The sequence below is a fragment of the Mus caroli genome, unplaced genomic scaffold (genome assembly GCF_978045245.1).
Source record: "Mus caroli unplaced genomic scaffold, Mus_caroli_1 scaffold_2, whole genome shotgun sequence".
Classification (NCBI taxonomy): domain Eukaryota; kingdom Metazoa; phylum Chordata; class Mammalia; order Rodentia; family Muridae; genus Mus; species Mus caroli.
Window position 1 is genome coordinate 64,562,411 of NW_028227257.1, and position 14,535 is coordinate 64,576,945.

Sequence of the window (14,535 nt, forward strand, 5' to 3'; positions counted from 1 at the left end):
TAAGTGTGTTAGTTATGATCAGCTTTTTGGTTCAAGTATCTGAAGGTGAAGGCAGGCCAGTTTTAGGTGACTTCACATCCAGTTGTAGAAATGTTGACAGAAATCTATTGTCTATAGGAGCTCTCTTCAAGTCAGGTTTCTTCTCTCCATTTGATAGCAACAAAGTTAATTTCACCCCAAGAAAGCTTCCTACTACATAGGAAATACAGTAAATAAAGAGCCATTTGGCAGTCCCATGATAAAATTCCTTAATCTAACTTGGATGTCTTCCATGCAGACAGCATAGTTAGCTATGGTGATTGTCTAAGCTGAAGTCACTTTATTGCAGCTTAGTATATTCCCAACATAGAAATCATAGCCCCATTACCAAAGGGAAGGAAGAAATATACCTCATGGAAAACATAAATGCTAGAATGGAAAAGTCTCTCATTAAATGTAAGGATGATACCAGAAGGCAGCATCTGATGGTGTGGAAATTGTAGAAACAATACTAAGCCATATACTGTGAAGAAGAAAGGCTGAGCCCCTTATTGAGACTTAGGCTTGTAAACAAAAGAGAAGCCAGCAATAATCAAACAGTTGATTGGAGCTGGACAGAGTTGCCCATGCCTATAATCTCAGCACTCACTCAGAAGGCAATAAAATTTTGCCATGAGTTTTAGGCCAGCATAAGGTAAAAAAGTAAATTCTATTTAGCCTGGCAACCTGAGCTAGACTATAGAGTAAGACTGTCTCAGAAAAGCTAGAATGGGGAAAGAAAAAAGAGAAAGGGCAAAAGGAGACGGGGGAAAAGAAATCAGGAAGGTAACAAGGAAGAAAGGAAGGAACAAGAGAAGAAGGAAGAAGGTTAGGAGAGAAGAAGAGATGCTCAGGCTGCTGGCTTAGCAAAAGGAACTTTTATTGATTTTTCTGGGGTAGTCGGAACATCTATAATTGTCAATTAGTCATGGGCACAGTTTCAAAGATGTTCTTTCGGTGTATAAACATGCTAGCCTTGTACTTGGTGGGCTAAAGGGCAGTCAGCCTCACTTAGGAACTGCTGAGTTACCCCCTGGTGTCATCATTTTGTGTGACTGCCCTAGCCTTGTGATTTAGTCTAGGTCTTGCGACAAGGCCCTGGACTGCAGACTTATTTACAAAGAAAGTCTCGGGCAGGGTAGAGGAAACACATGCCAGTTCCAATGAGCAATAGGTCAAGTTAGCCATGCATTCAACAGTTCTCAAATGATCAGCATGTCTACTTCCAGAGCTCACAGGTTGAAGCAGCAAAGATGGCTGACATGATATAAAGACAGAGATGCCAAACCTGTTGTATCCCATTTAGCCACCAATCAGGGACCTGTAGATTCCAATGAAGAATCAGTGTTTTGGGAAAAAAAAATGTTCTTCAAATTTCTAGGGGAAAACATTGGTTATGCAACTGTTACCATAGCCATTTTTCAGAGGGTTGTCTCTAGCAAGATATCAGGGAGCTAAGAATGTACGCACCCTCAGCTCTGTGATCTCCCAAGTTAGCCACTTTAAAGTCACCTAAGAAGGAACCATGTGAATTTGCTCTGTAGGTTCATCTTACATCAGAATTGATTGTGGGGATAATAGGGGAAGAGAAATAGAATTAGCCATCACAAATTTTGCTATTAGGATTGCTCAGGTGCTTACTATGTCAGGTTACAGTTCTGCTAATCCCATTGCTTTAGAACCCCAGAGTACTGTCTCAGGCCCAGTCATATACAATATAAAAGAGCTACCAACAAGACGTGAGAGAGAACCAATGGCTGAGCTCGCCATTCTTGCTACAAATACATAGAAACAATGAGAAAGCAGCCAAGGATACGGTAGCACATGTCTTTCGTCCCAGCACTAGGGAGGCAGAGGCAGACAGAACTCTACCTTTGAGGCCAGCCTAGCCTACACAGTTAGCCAAAGCTACACAGTGTGACATGTTTTCAAAAAATAAAAGAGCAATGAGTGAGGAGAAGACAACTGCAAATGTGAGAACCACATAAAGTTCTCCTGTTGAGAAGTTATACCCCAGAGAGACGTAAATAAGACAGGGTAGTGAAGACATAAAATTATAAAAATCTAGTAAATTTCTTCAAAAATTTAGTACAGGAAGTATTACCTTGAGAAACAACAGTGGGAGAGCTTTAAAATGTTGTTTTCATTGTTTCATGTTTCCTCTTCAAAACTGATGAAATGTGCATTCTATTCACGATATAGAAATTGTTATTCACATAGGCAAAAGTTGCTAAATTAATGACAACTGACTTTGTTTGATCTTTTATTAGAAGATACATTTATTTACATAAGGAATAATTCCTGGGCTTGTTCACATGATTCATTAAGTATGGATAGATGATATCCTTCCAAAGGAGTTTCTTCATCCACGTTGGGGAAATTACTTTGAGGGTTTCTTATGTAACTACCATAACTAAAATCAAGATCACAGGAATGGAGAGATGGTTCAGAGTCTAAGAGCATGCTCCGGCAGAGGGCAGGAGTTTGGTCCCTGAATTCACATTCAGCAGCTTACAACTACCCATAACTTGGAGATCTTGGAGAATCCAATGCCTCTGGTCTATAAGAGCAACTGAACTCAGATGTGTAGACACCCCTCCACACACATAAATTAAAATAAAGCCTCAAAAAGAACAGATATCCATGAGAACGATTATTACAAATAATAATAACAAAGTCACTCAGCTTAACTCTGTAAAATAAGTTTGTTAGTGAGACGTTGGGAAGTGAAATCCATCACCCTCATGTTGGCAGGAATTGATTCTGTCTAACATCATCCTCCACAGCAAGTTCCTTGACCATTTTTCTGTTGTGTTACACAAGTAATTTGACAAACTATGTAGCCTTGGCTAGCCTGGAACTCTTTGTGGAGCAAGCTGGCCTCAAACTCACAGAGATCAAGCTGCACAGTTCTCCCTAGTGCTGGGGTGAAAAGAGTGAACTACCCCACCCCCACCCCATGCCAACTCTCTCCACCCCTAGCTTGGAAAAGAAAGAAAGAAAGAAAGAAAGAAAGAAAGAAAGAAAGAAAGAAAGAAAGAAAGAAAGAAAGAAAGAAAGAAAGAAAGAAAGAAAGAAAGAAAGAAAGAAAGAAAGAAAGAGAAAGGTAGGTCACATTTCACCAGACTTCAATCCAGCTGAGAGATGCTTAGGTGATTTACAATGTTTTAGTCTTGCAAATAACTCCCTTTTAAATTCATTGTGCATTTCTTGTTTGTGGGCTATTTTGAAGTATCACTTATAATTTTACAACATCAATATAAATCTTCGCAACACAGAATGAAATTCATGATCCACCAGTTCTAGTTCGGACATTCTTAGGGAGGGGCTAGTCAAAAATGATCATTGTTAAAGGCCCTTCCCCCCAGTGTCCCAGGGGTGTAACAAGGCTGTGGCTCCACTTCCTTGTACTTGATCTACCAAGTACCTTATGCTTGCTCTACCCTAAAAGCAAGGACGGAGAGGAGCCAGGTGGTATCTTGGATAAAGACATCTTGCTTTCAAGTGAATTTGTACATGAGAGGCCATTAAAGAACATTTTCCCTCTCTGGTGGAATCAGGAGAGCTATACATGCCCTTTTCACTTTCCCAACCTTTTCTAGTTGATATTCCAAGTAAGGAGTCCTTTCAGGGTGGGATTTTATTCTCTGCTGGCCTTGGAGTTATTTTGAGATGTGAAAATCCTTAGCCTTTAGTGTTATATTGATGAAGGGACTCATCATCATTGCTATTGTGTTACAACAGTGTCCCCTTAGGAGTAAGCTGAGCCACCTCTGGGCCATGGGACCCAAGTGAGTCGGCCCCCAACATCGAACAGTCAAAACCAGAGCTTCAGGCCAAGATCGCGGGGATTGACAACAAATTATTGCTTGTGCTCCACTTCCAGTTTCCAAGTGCAAACATCCCCAAGTTTATTTTAAATTTGAGCCAGTCAAACATCTAGTAATACACATCAAAGAAGAAGTGGAGGCTTCCCCTGTTTATTATTTCAACATGATGTCTGTCCCAATAAAGCCTGCACACGACAGATCACGCAAGAGAAGTCCTTTAGTTCAGTGGTTTGCCCTTAAATATGAACATATACTTGTAAATTAATCCAAAACACATTGTCACGTTCCATTCCCTTTAAAAGCTGATTGTTCTCAATCGCCCTTTTAATTTTAGAAATCCACTGGATGACTGCCAGGACACTTACAGACCAGCAGTCCAGCCTATGTAGAAAAGGGGCACGGATCTAAAGTGCTCAAAACTTACAGAATGGCATTCAAACAACTGAAAACTTCTTCTAGTCTTCCCTATTAATTAGGGGGGGAGCCATCTGTGCAAGGTGAATTTTGGTAAGGTACCAATGTTTTTAATGATTTAATGATAAAAAATGGAATTTAAAAGTTCTCATGAAATAGAGAAAGTATAGGCAAGGGATTCCCACGATAAAATGTACTGTTAACAAAAGTCTGCAGTTGCTTGACTGCATTTCTAATAAACACTAGAAAGCATTCTTTTTATTCAATCAGAGTTTACCATCACGTAAAGGAATTGGTTCTCTAGCAGTCTAGTAGCATCTACTCTCTGTACTTTTCCTGAATTACTTTGTCCCCCTTCTCTCTCTCTCTCTCTCTCTCTCTCTCTCTCTCTCTCTCTCTCTCTCTCTCTCTCTCTCTCTCTCTCCCTCTCTCTCTTACACACACACACACAGAGCTCAGAACTTTTTTGGACAAATGCAGAAAACAAGAAAAAAAAAACACACATGGCAAGGGTAGTTGCGGGAGGAGACAAAGACAGAGAAAGAGAAAGAGAGACAGAGAAAGACAGAGACAGAGGGATGGATAGAGGAAGGGAGGGAGAGGGAGAGAAAGGGGCTGAGTGAAGAAGCAGCACACTGAGGCATGTTACACCACTAGCCTCTTTCTATACATCCAGGGGAATGCATCTTTCATTTCCATTTTGACTTTTTTACTGTTTGCACAATTTCTCCCCCTGGGCTGACAACCTACAAAGCTAGGCTCTTCGAAATCAGAGTAGCAGAAACTCAAAGGGAGACCACTGTCTTGATTTTGGTTAGGAAATAACTTGACAAGAGGAATTTTTTTTAATTGTCATTTGCTCTCCAAAGAGTGTTTTTAGTCAATTAAAATCTCTACTCTAGGCTTCTTCCAGTTTGAAGGCACCTCTGTGTCTGCAATGAACAACCCTTGTTTGTGAGTCATTCATTTTCTCCATTACCAAAAGGAGAATAGAGGACAATTACATTGTTTGGACGAATCCGAGTGTTAGGAGGAGTATTTGTCACAGAGGCAGAGTGCAGTACCTGACAGGCAGCGATTGATGGCCAAGAATGAGCGTGAGTGACCAAAGCAGCCTCACTGGATGCAAATTACTGACTGTGGATTCCAATTTACCCTGTTCATTTTTCTTGCCTCTGCTGAAGACCATTAGTGGTTTTTGAAGCAGTGAAGGGGTCATTACTAATGTGGGGAGGCTCTAGCAGGAGGGGGAAGGGGGGCAAAGCCTTCTGTAATTACACAGCTTTAAGGAACAGGCTGCAGGCCCTAGCCAAAAAAGTGTCAACACCTCGCAATCAGAAAAATTTATTTTCATTTTATGCTTAACCCATATTAACTCAACATTATCATCTTTCTTTGTTAACATTTGCAGAATATTAAAAGCCTGACTTCTATATTAATACAGCTCTAGTTAACCCTTTTGCTATACAGGGGGTTTGGTTGAACCTATGGCATGTGGGCTCTTGAACAAACAATCGTGCACATTGTGGATGATGCCTCCGATTGTGGAAGATGAAGTACCTGAGGGTTGAATTCTTAGATGATTGAAAAGCATCTCTGTCCTCCAAGGCTGGGATGATTAGAATACTTAAAAGATTTATCTGTTTTATTCCTAACTGTATGTATAAATGTGGATTGGGGATATGCATGATGAATCCAGGCACCATTATAACCCAGAGACCCCAGAGACCCCAGATACCCTGGATCTGGAATTATAGGCAGCTGTGAGCTCCCCAACATGGGTTCTGGGAATAGAATTTCTGTCCTCTGCAAAAGAAGTGGGAGGTGCTTCTACACTGAGCCGTCTCCCGGCCCCCTGATAACTCTTCAGTGATGACGAAAGGCTTTGTAGTCTAGGAACAACCCTGACACAGGGATAAAAGTTTACCTTCCCGTTGAAGAAAACCAGTGAATTTTGAACAGGACCTTATGTAACAGATGCGTTTCATAATTATGCGCCCTCCAGCACAGAACCTCTTGAAGGAAATGTATGATTGTAAAATAACATTCCTGGGTTTCAAGATGAGAGAGGAGGAGAGAGAGGGGTTTAATAGGAGTGTTGTTCATTATCAGTGTGAATGGACTGTGGTAGGAAGAAAAGAATTAAAAACGAAACCCATGGCTTTGTTCTCTAGTTGCTGTACTTGAAGTTAACATGGAAAAATTCCGTAGGAAGCATGTCATAAAATTGACTCCTTCTCCCCTGACATGTCAGATGTATGCCTAGGGGAAGGGACAGGTAAGCTATGCAAGTCACTCTACATGACCTTGATAGCCCAGAGCACTAATCAGTAAAAAATTAAAGAATCCTAACCCCACCCAGACTAAGAACTCTACATCCAATCCTTTTTACCTTGGCTTTCAAAATAGTTGTGATAACATATCAGCCAAGAGTCCAAACTTCTACTGTGATTACTGACTAAGAAATAATAGTTATGTAGACCAATCTCTCAAAAGGTAGAATGGGGTGAGAATTCCTCCTAAACTCACAAGGGAGCAAAGGAAATGGGTCTCCAAGCTTTCTACATGCAACAGACAGGAAAAGAGACACCCAGAATCCTGATGCCAATGCAGGATACTTTCCACCCCCGACTGATCAAAAACATGGAGTGACCTAGGCACCTGGACATTCATTGCTGGTCCTACAGACTGTGACAGGAAGTTAGGCTGCCCCTACTGGCTCCTGTCCACACTTGTCAGCAAGTTAAACATATTTTTAAGTGTGATAAGGAGAACCGAGCCGTAGAATAAAGAATGCACAAAAGGTGGCTTTACGCTTAGAAGTATGTGCCTCTTTCCCGACTTCTGATGCATCTTTTAAAATGTTTGTCTCTTCATCAGCACCCGTACCCTTCAGAAGAGCAGAAGAAACAGTTAGCGCAAGACACGGGACTGACAATTCTGCAAGTGAACAATTGGTGAGTGACCCCAAGATCTCTCTCCCTGGACTAGAGTGGGGTTCCTGAGTGATTGTTTACGTTTCTTTCTTGGTTTTATTTCTGGAACAAGGGAAGTCAAGGGTAATCCCTGCATTTCTTCCCTGAGGTGAAATGTATGCCTAGGGTGAATGACAGGTAGCCTAGGCAAGTGGGCTTTGTACTCTTTCTTCTTCTCTCTCAGCTGCTTTCTTTCCTTTTTTGTCTCCCTCTAAACTCAACTTTCCCCTTCTCTGATGCTTTAAAATTCTCCAGCCAAGTCAAAAGTTCTATCTGGCTCATTCCTGTCGAATACTGTTGCCTGTGTATGTGTGTGTGTGTGTGTGTGTGTGTGTGTGTGTGTGTGTGTGTGTGTGTGTGTGTGGTTTTGTTTTTGGGTTTTGTTGTTTTTTTGTTGTTGTTGTTGCTGTTTTTTTTTGTTTGTTTGTTTGTTTTGCACAATGCTTACAGCCACTATTTCTGGAAAGGGTTTCTTTTGTCTGGACTCTCAGGAACACTGTAGGCACGGGATGTCTTAGAACCTACGCATAGCTATTTATTTACCATAATTTTTCTTTAATAGAAGAGAAGGCTCTTTTCCATTTTTACCTTGTGCTTTAGATTACTTGCATGGTGCTATATGGGCCATCTTACCCTTTGTACGTGGCTTAGAGGGTAACTGAGGAAAGAGGAGGGGTAAGGGATTAAATAAAATGATCACAGTGGCCAAGAAATGATATAGGAATTACTTATCAAAATACTGGCCCAGGTTTTATCAGCAGCTTAATTTTGTTCTGTACATTCTTGGGGTGATGTTCAGATTAATTGAACTGACAGTTTTCTTTCAAAATTCAGGGGAAGTATTTGCACGGATTTCAGGCCTTATACAAACTTAATTACATGGAACTCCACTTTATCATTCTAATTCCATGTAGCAGAGGTTGTATTTACAAATGAGAAGTCTCTGGCTTTATTCACAGCTTTCCTTAATATATTTATCAAAGCAGGTTCATTTACAAAGTGCTCTATCTGTGGGATACAGGCAGGCAGACATTAACAAAGCTTTTAGGTTTATCAGGCTCGCTGCCTGATGAGCTACCCGAGGGTCAATTGATTTTGTGGTTCTGTGATTCATTTTTTTCTCATTTTTCTAGGATCACAATGAGAGACATGCTTGGAGAATTAGCCAGTTTGTCTGCCTTATCTGTCAGGCAATTTTTTTTTCCCAGGGAAGTCAAGCTACTTAAATTGGCCACAGGAACTGTCGTTATCTGACTTTAATGCACCCTATAGTGTGGATAGCATTTCAATTACACCAGTAACCAAAGCTTAGCTGCAGCCCTTTTCATGCCTACTGTTGTACAGAAAGTGATGTGCCTACCTACAGAAGCAGAAAATTGAGTTGCCTTGCTTCTGTCAGGGTGATTAATGCAGAAATAAACTGCTAACCCGAAAAGAGAGGCAGAAAGAAAGGATAGACAATACAGACCAGGATTCTCTTTAATTTTCTTCTAAAGATTGGAGCTATGTACATTTAAAGATACCCTTTAGAGCAAAAATCTTGGAATAAAGGTTGTAATCTCTAGGGTCAGATGTGCCTGGGACTGTGCCTTGGTAGGGGCCTCCTGATGTAAATATATAATGTGTAAGCATATACATTCTCATTCCTGTTCCCAGTTCAAGCAATCAGCTGTCTGAAACAATAAAATAAACATATTCTGGGTTAGGTTTAGGAGACTCAGCCCCACACTGGTCTCCAATGTAAGGTACTGCATAGCCAATGGTGCCCAGTACAGGTAACATCACTTCAGAAATTTGGTGGTTGTTTTTTGTTTTGTTTTGTTTTGTAAATTTGGGACACATTCCGGGAAGTTGTGGTGGGAATTTTTGAGACAAATGGAATGTTTTTACACTGATATTTGGCATTGACATTTGACCTTTCTTTGAAAACTTTGTCACATTTCATCCGTTCCTGGCTTTTTTTTTTTTTTTTTTTTGATGTAATCATTGCCCTTGAAGAGAAAAGACGACTCAGTTCTCTATGTAAAGACCAGCCCTCCTCACAGACACCTGGCTGGGACCTAGAAGAAAGGACCCTTCTTTTCTGAAATCCACAGAGCCCCAAGGCATGTGCAGGAGTTCAGTCGGTGTGATATTTCGGGTGTCTTGTTTCTCTGTGATTTGGGCCACATTTGCCGAGGGTGAGGACATGACAGTCTGTCACATGGCACACTTGCCGTAATATGGGATAAACGTTGACACCTCTGTCTCTACAAAATAATTCCATCTTTCTAATTTTCACACTTCCTTCTGAAAAAATTTCTGTAATCCTGCCCTTAGGTCCAATTCTTAGCTAATAGCTACCATAACTTTGATAATAAGGTGTGACTCATGAGGATGGCTCCCCAAGTTCCCCTGAAGCTCTGCCAAGAGTTGAAGACAGGGGCCCCCTATCCGGGGATTTCAGAAAGGAATCTGAAGGGAATCACTCCCCACACTGGTACATTTTGAACTTGTCCATCCACTGCCTTGACAAAGTCTCCTTTGAAACAGTGCTGACTCGCCTCTCACAGGAGGCTTCAGACTCACAGACCTCAGATGCATAGAGTGACAGGAAGAATGAACATTCTAAAAGAATGTTCTAGACCCTGAGAATGACTACTCTCAGGGGGAAAAAAGGATCAAAAGTAGCTCCTGGGGCTGTAGAGACGCTCGGTGATTAAGAGCACTTGCTGATCATTCAGAGGACCCAAGTTTAATCTCCGGAACCCAAGTTAGACTGCTCACAACAGTGTGTATCTCCAGGTCTCTGTGGGAATATCCCCAATGTGTGCATGCCAGACACAGACACACATAAACACATGGACACATGGACACACATGGACACATACATGAAAGTTAATTAAAAAAAAAAACAAATAGTTTCTAAACTTTAAACCCTCTCCCCATCAGCCAGATGTGGACAGAGTCTAGTCTTATATGACACAGGGGTTACACCCAGGGACTTGAGTATAGTCAGGAAAGCCAACATCTATAGTTAATAAGCAACAGGACACAGCCCCACATACCTAATGAGAGCAATAAGCAGTAAAAACAGGCCATTTAAGACCATCAGTAATTAGGAACTAGGAACAAATAGGAAGCATGGAAGTTTAAGAGATAACTGAGAGAATTAGACATGTGTTGCATCTTTGTAGCCTAGGCTAGAAAGGACCCTAGAGAATTTCTCAGATGTACTTACAGAGAGAGTGTGTAAAACATGCTGGCACAACCAAACCAAAGTGTGACTCCCAGAAGGATCAGAGTTTATGACACCAGTGTCATGTCCCCAACAATCATCTCACGGAAGTCCATGAATAATAAATCGCTCAAGTAAGATTTCTTTTTCAAGATGACATTATAGATGAGAGGGTTGGGCATGGTACCTCACACCTATAACCCTAGGACTTCAGAGACTGGGGCAGGCAGGATATGTTGAGTTCAACACTAGCCTGGGCTATGTAGTGAGTTCCAGATCAATGTGGACTGCATGGTTAAGTCTTGCCTCAAAAATCCAAACACAAGGTCAGGCATGGTGGGTCACTTGTTTGTCACAAAAATGAAAGGACCCAAGTTCCAACCCCAGAGCCCACATAAGTCTGGCAGTCGTGGTTCCCATCTGTTGTCCCTGCTGCCTAAAGTGGGATGGAAGGCACAGACAGGAGAATCTGCAGAGGCTCGGGGAGCTACCTCACTTAGTTCATACAGCAGACAACAAAGAAACCTTGTCTCAAACAAGGTGGAAGTCAAGGCCTGACCTCCAACCTTGCTGATCTCCACATGTCTGCTATGGTGTGTGCATACTGCACTAATATACACACAAACCACTCAGGCACATATCATACACACACCCCACAGAGGAAAAAATGTAAAACTCTTTCGGCTAAATCACAAAACATTCATGTTCACATGCAACACAACACCAGAATTACATTGTAGTTACAATATTTACCTAAAATTCTCATTTGTATAATAGATTAATTTGTATAATAGATTAATAGATTAATTTTATTATTGTTGTTCCTTCATTTTGAAGCAGGGTCTTGCCTACCCACAATTCTCCACGTTGTTCAGGTTGGCCTTGAACTCACAATCCTCATCTATCCACCTGAGTTCTGGGCTCACAGGCACACAAAACTGCATTTGGTCTCTATGCTACTATTGTTCTTTTGAAAAACTCTCACTATGTAACCTTGGCTTATCTAGAACTTGCTTTGTAGACCAGGCTGGTCTTGAACTCACATAAATTGGCCTCTAACTTTAAAGTTCTGGAATTAAAGGCATGAGACACTGTTCCTGGCTCCAGATTAATTTTTAAAAGAAAAAAGATATTGCATTTTTTAAAAATCATGAGATTGTAGTCATTATAATCAACTACAAAACAACATCCAACATCTACAGGGGTGAGCTATTGATGGAATGCAGGTAAACTAGGATTTACTTCTTCTTAAAAGATAGGTTCCAGACCCCCAAATGAAAAAGCATGAAACTTAAATCAAGGAACTTTTCAGTGAAGGAGGTCCAGAGAACTCCTTTGTATAATAGATAAACGCCCTGCCCAATCTCTCAAACTAAGATGAACTACTAATCACTCATGTCCTGCTTGGCCATTTCCCCATCACGAGGGCCCATAATCATGTGAGCTGTAACATCTCTAAATGATCACACCCTCATAGAGGACAGAAGCTTGACTTCTTATGCTTCAGATTGGCCCCATCACACATTTTTTAGAAGTTACAGGAGTTTGTTCCATTAAGACTGAAGGACTTTTGACAATCTCTTGAGGGTCAGGGTATCTTCCTAGTAGTTGATCTCCCTTGCAGCCTTACAAAGGCTCAACGCCTTCCCAGACACCAGTTCAGGCTTTCTTGCGTGTGAAATGGAACCATGCTGGAGTAAAGGACACTTGTGTTAAAGTATGGTGTAGCTTATGAAGACTCTGAGAATCAAATGCAACATGGTTGGGACTCTGAAGTCCTGATTAAAGTGCAGCCAGCAGCAGAGTGGTTGCCTGAAGGATGCAGTAATGTTCTCTAGGAACCCATTGTCCCAGACAAACTTACAAGATGCTTTGAGCTTTGACTTGAAGAGCGCAGTCATCCTGCTCTAGGTGGACTTCAGGAGGGACAGTCACTTGCAGGCTTATGCTAGTGAATTCCCCAGTCCAACTTGAAGCCTAATTAGTAGGACGCAGAGGACGTGTGTCCAAAAGGTCAGACCTTTTTACAGCAAGGGAAAGTCATTTTCCAGGGTACATGAGAGTTGCCGTTGTCTTCTCACCACGGAGAGAGCAGACACTGGGAAATACACTGTAATATTAGGACATCAAGAGTAAGCTGGGAACTGAGGGAATAATTTTGCGGTAAACATATGGAATAATTGGCCAGTGGTGCAAGAAATGTAAATGAGGCACCGAGACAGCTGGACACTTTTATCTCAAGAGAGAAAGGACTGAAGGATTGAGTGATAAACCAGGGAGGTGGGGTTGAGAAAAACCTAGACAGAGCAAAGCGTGCCGGACTAAATACCCTCTTTCTGCTCAGCAATTTCCACCACGGCCATTTGTTAAATGCATAGCTGCCGTCTGCGGTGATTATTTCCAAGGAACATCTATGTTTCAGAATAAAAATCCATTTGAATCTCAAGTCAGATTTGCCAGGTGCTAGATTCATTGTCAGCATTTAATGTGCTGAGACTGCCAATGCTGAGGAAATGAATAAAAAAAAAAAAAAAAAAAAAAAAAGCATGATTTTGAACTCCAGTGTGGAGAGCGGGAGGTAAGAGGTCTCTCTCTCTCTAGGTTCTCTGTGCCAGAAACACCCAATCTCTGGAAGAGAAGTAGAGAGGCCAAGGGGACCCAATGCTTCCAACTTGTCTCATGCTGTCTTCTGCTAGCCACAAGTGGGCTTCCTCATAACTGACACTCTCTGGCTGTAATAGCGATAAGACTTCCCATCTCTGCTCATCTTCCCATGAACTCTTATCAAAGAGCGCTCTTATTATTTCTTGGAGACCCACAACAAGAAGGAAGGAATGGGATAGTTGAGAGATTAAGACAGGAAAAGAAAAACAAGCACGATGAATGCTTAACTAGAAGGACTGCCCTGAAATCAGGTGGCTTGGGAATCAAACTGGGGTGTTAAGTTAGGAATCGTATGTGGTATGAAATTCTCCGGCCCCCCCCCACACCTGAAATGTGAACTTTGGAGCTACTTCATGGACTGGGGCAGCTCGGTCTCCCACCCATTGCCTTATCTGATCAGTGATTCTAGACAGGTCCTATCCTGGACTGATGGAAGTACCATTTCCAGAAATTTCGATTCAGTCCAAATGTAGGCAGGCAGCTCAGACTCAGCAAGAGCCTTTTAAAAGTTGTAAACAAAAGGAGCAGGGTGGGGGGGGGGGGCACGAAGCCAGGGAGGAGGCAAGGGAGTGAGTGAGGCAGTCCTTTATGATCAACTACACCCACCCAGTCCTTTGTGTTTTATCCTTTTTCTTTTTTTCTTTATATAGAAAGAGTGAAATATGGTTTTCATAGCAAACTGGCGGCGTTATCTCAGGATGCATATTTCTTTGCTGGGCTAGAATGCCAATAAGAGGAGAGAAAAAAAAGTTTCTCGTTTAGAGGAATGTACAGTGCTGGAGAGAAAACACCAAACAACAACAACAAAAGAATGCAATGAATTTTTGAAGCAATTCCAAAAAAAAAAAAAAAAAAGGAAGAAAGAAAGAAAAAGAAAAGTCCCTTAAAGAAATGTTTAAAAATTTTTTAAGAGAGAGAAAATTCCTTATATTGGAAGTTACTGTTGTTCAAGTCTCTATATTATAGAAGGAAAATTGGCCTATAATGTGTTTAATTTTTTTTTTTTGGAGATTTTTAGAATTTAGCCTTCTCTCTTTCACTGACAAGAACAATGAGCTCCAGACAGCTCCTGCATTCCGCACAGGGATCTACCTACCACTGCACTTCATTATGCCAGTATTTGGAAGAGAGACAAGGTTTGCTCAAATAGGTCCTTTATCCATATCCACTGGCATGATCTACATGGTTTCTCTGGTAATGCTGAAAGAAAAGCCCATACCTCAGGCAGCTATAGGATTTGACATTTGGATGCTATTGACTTGACAGTTTACTCCTTTTCATGGGGGGGGGGGGTGTGTGAAGTGACGTCATTGGAAATATTACAGATGTATCCTATAGCAACTGATTTAGTAAGTATTTCTAGTTCCAATTACAGAGGGATAAAGTAAAAATTGTATTTTTAAAAAAGATTTTTTAA

The 14,535-nt window shown here is 41.3% G+C and overlaps 1 protein-coding gene across 8 annotated transcripts in view; it reads left to right on the top strand.

The window, feature by feature from the left end:
• Nucleotides 1-14,535, top strand: part of Meis2 (Meis homeobox 2) — a 209,309-nt gene that overhangs the window by 142,639 nt on the left and 52,135 nt on the right. For all 8 annotated transcript variants that reach the window (XM_029472954.2, XM_021181264.3, XM_085834572.1 and 5 more), the window contains one exon: nt 7,143-7,219. In XM_029472954.2, the coding sequence (XP_029328814.1) occupies nt 7,143-7,219 (77 nt within the window). The remainder of the gene's footprint in view (nt 1-7,142; nt 7,220-14,535) is intronic.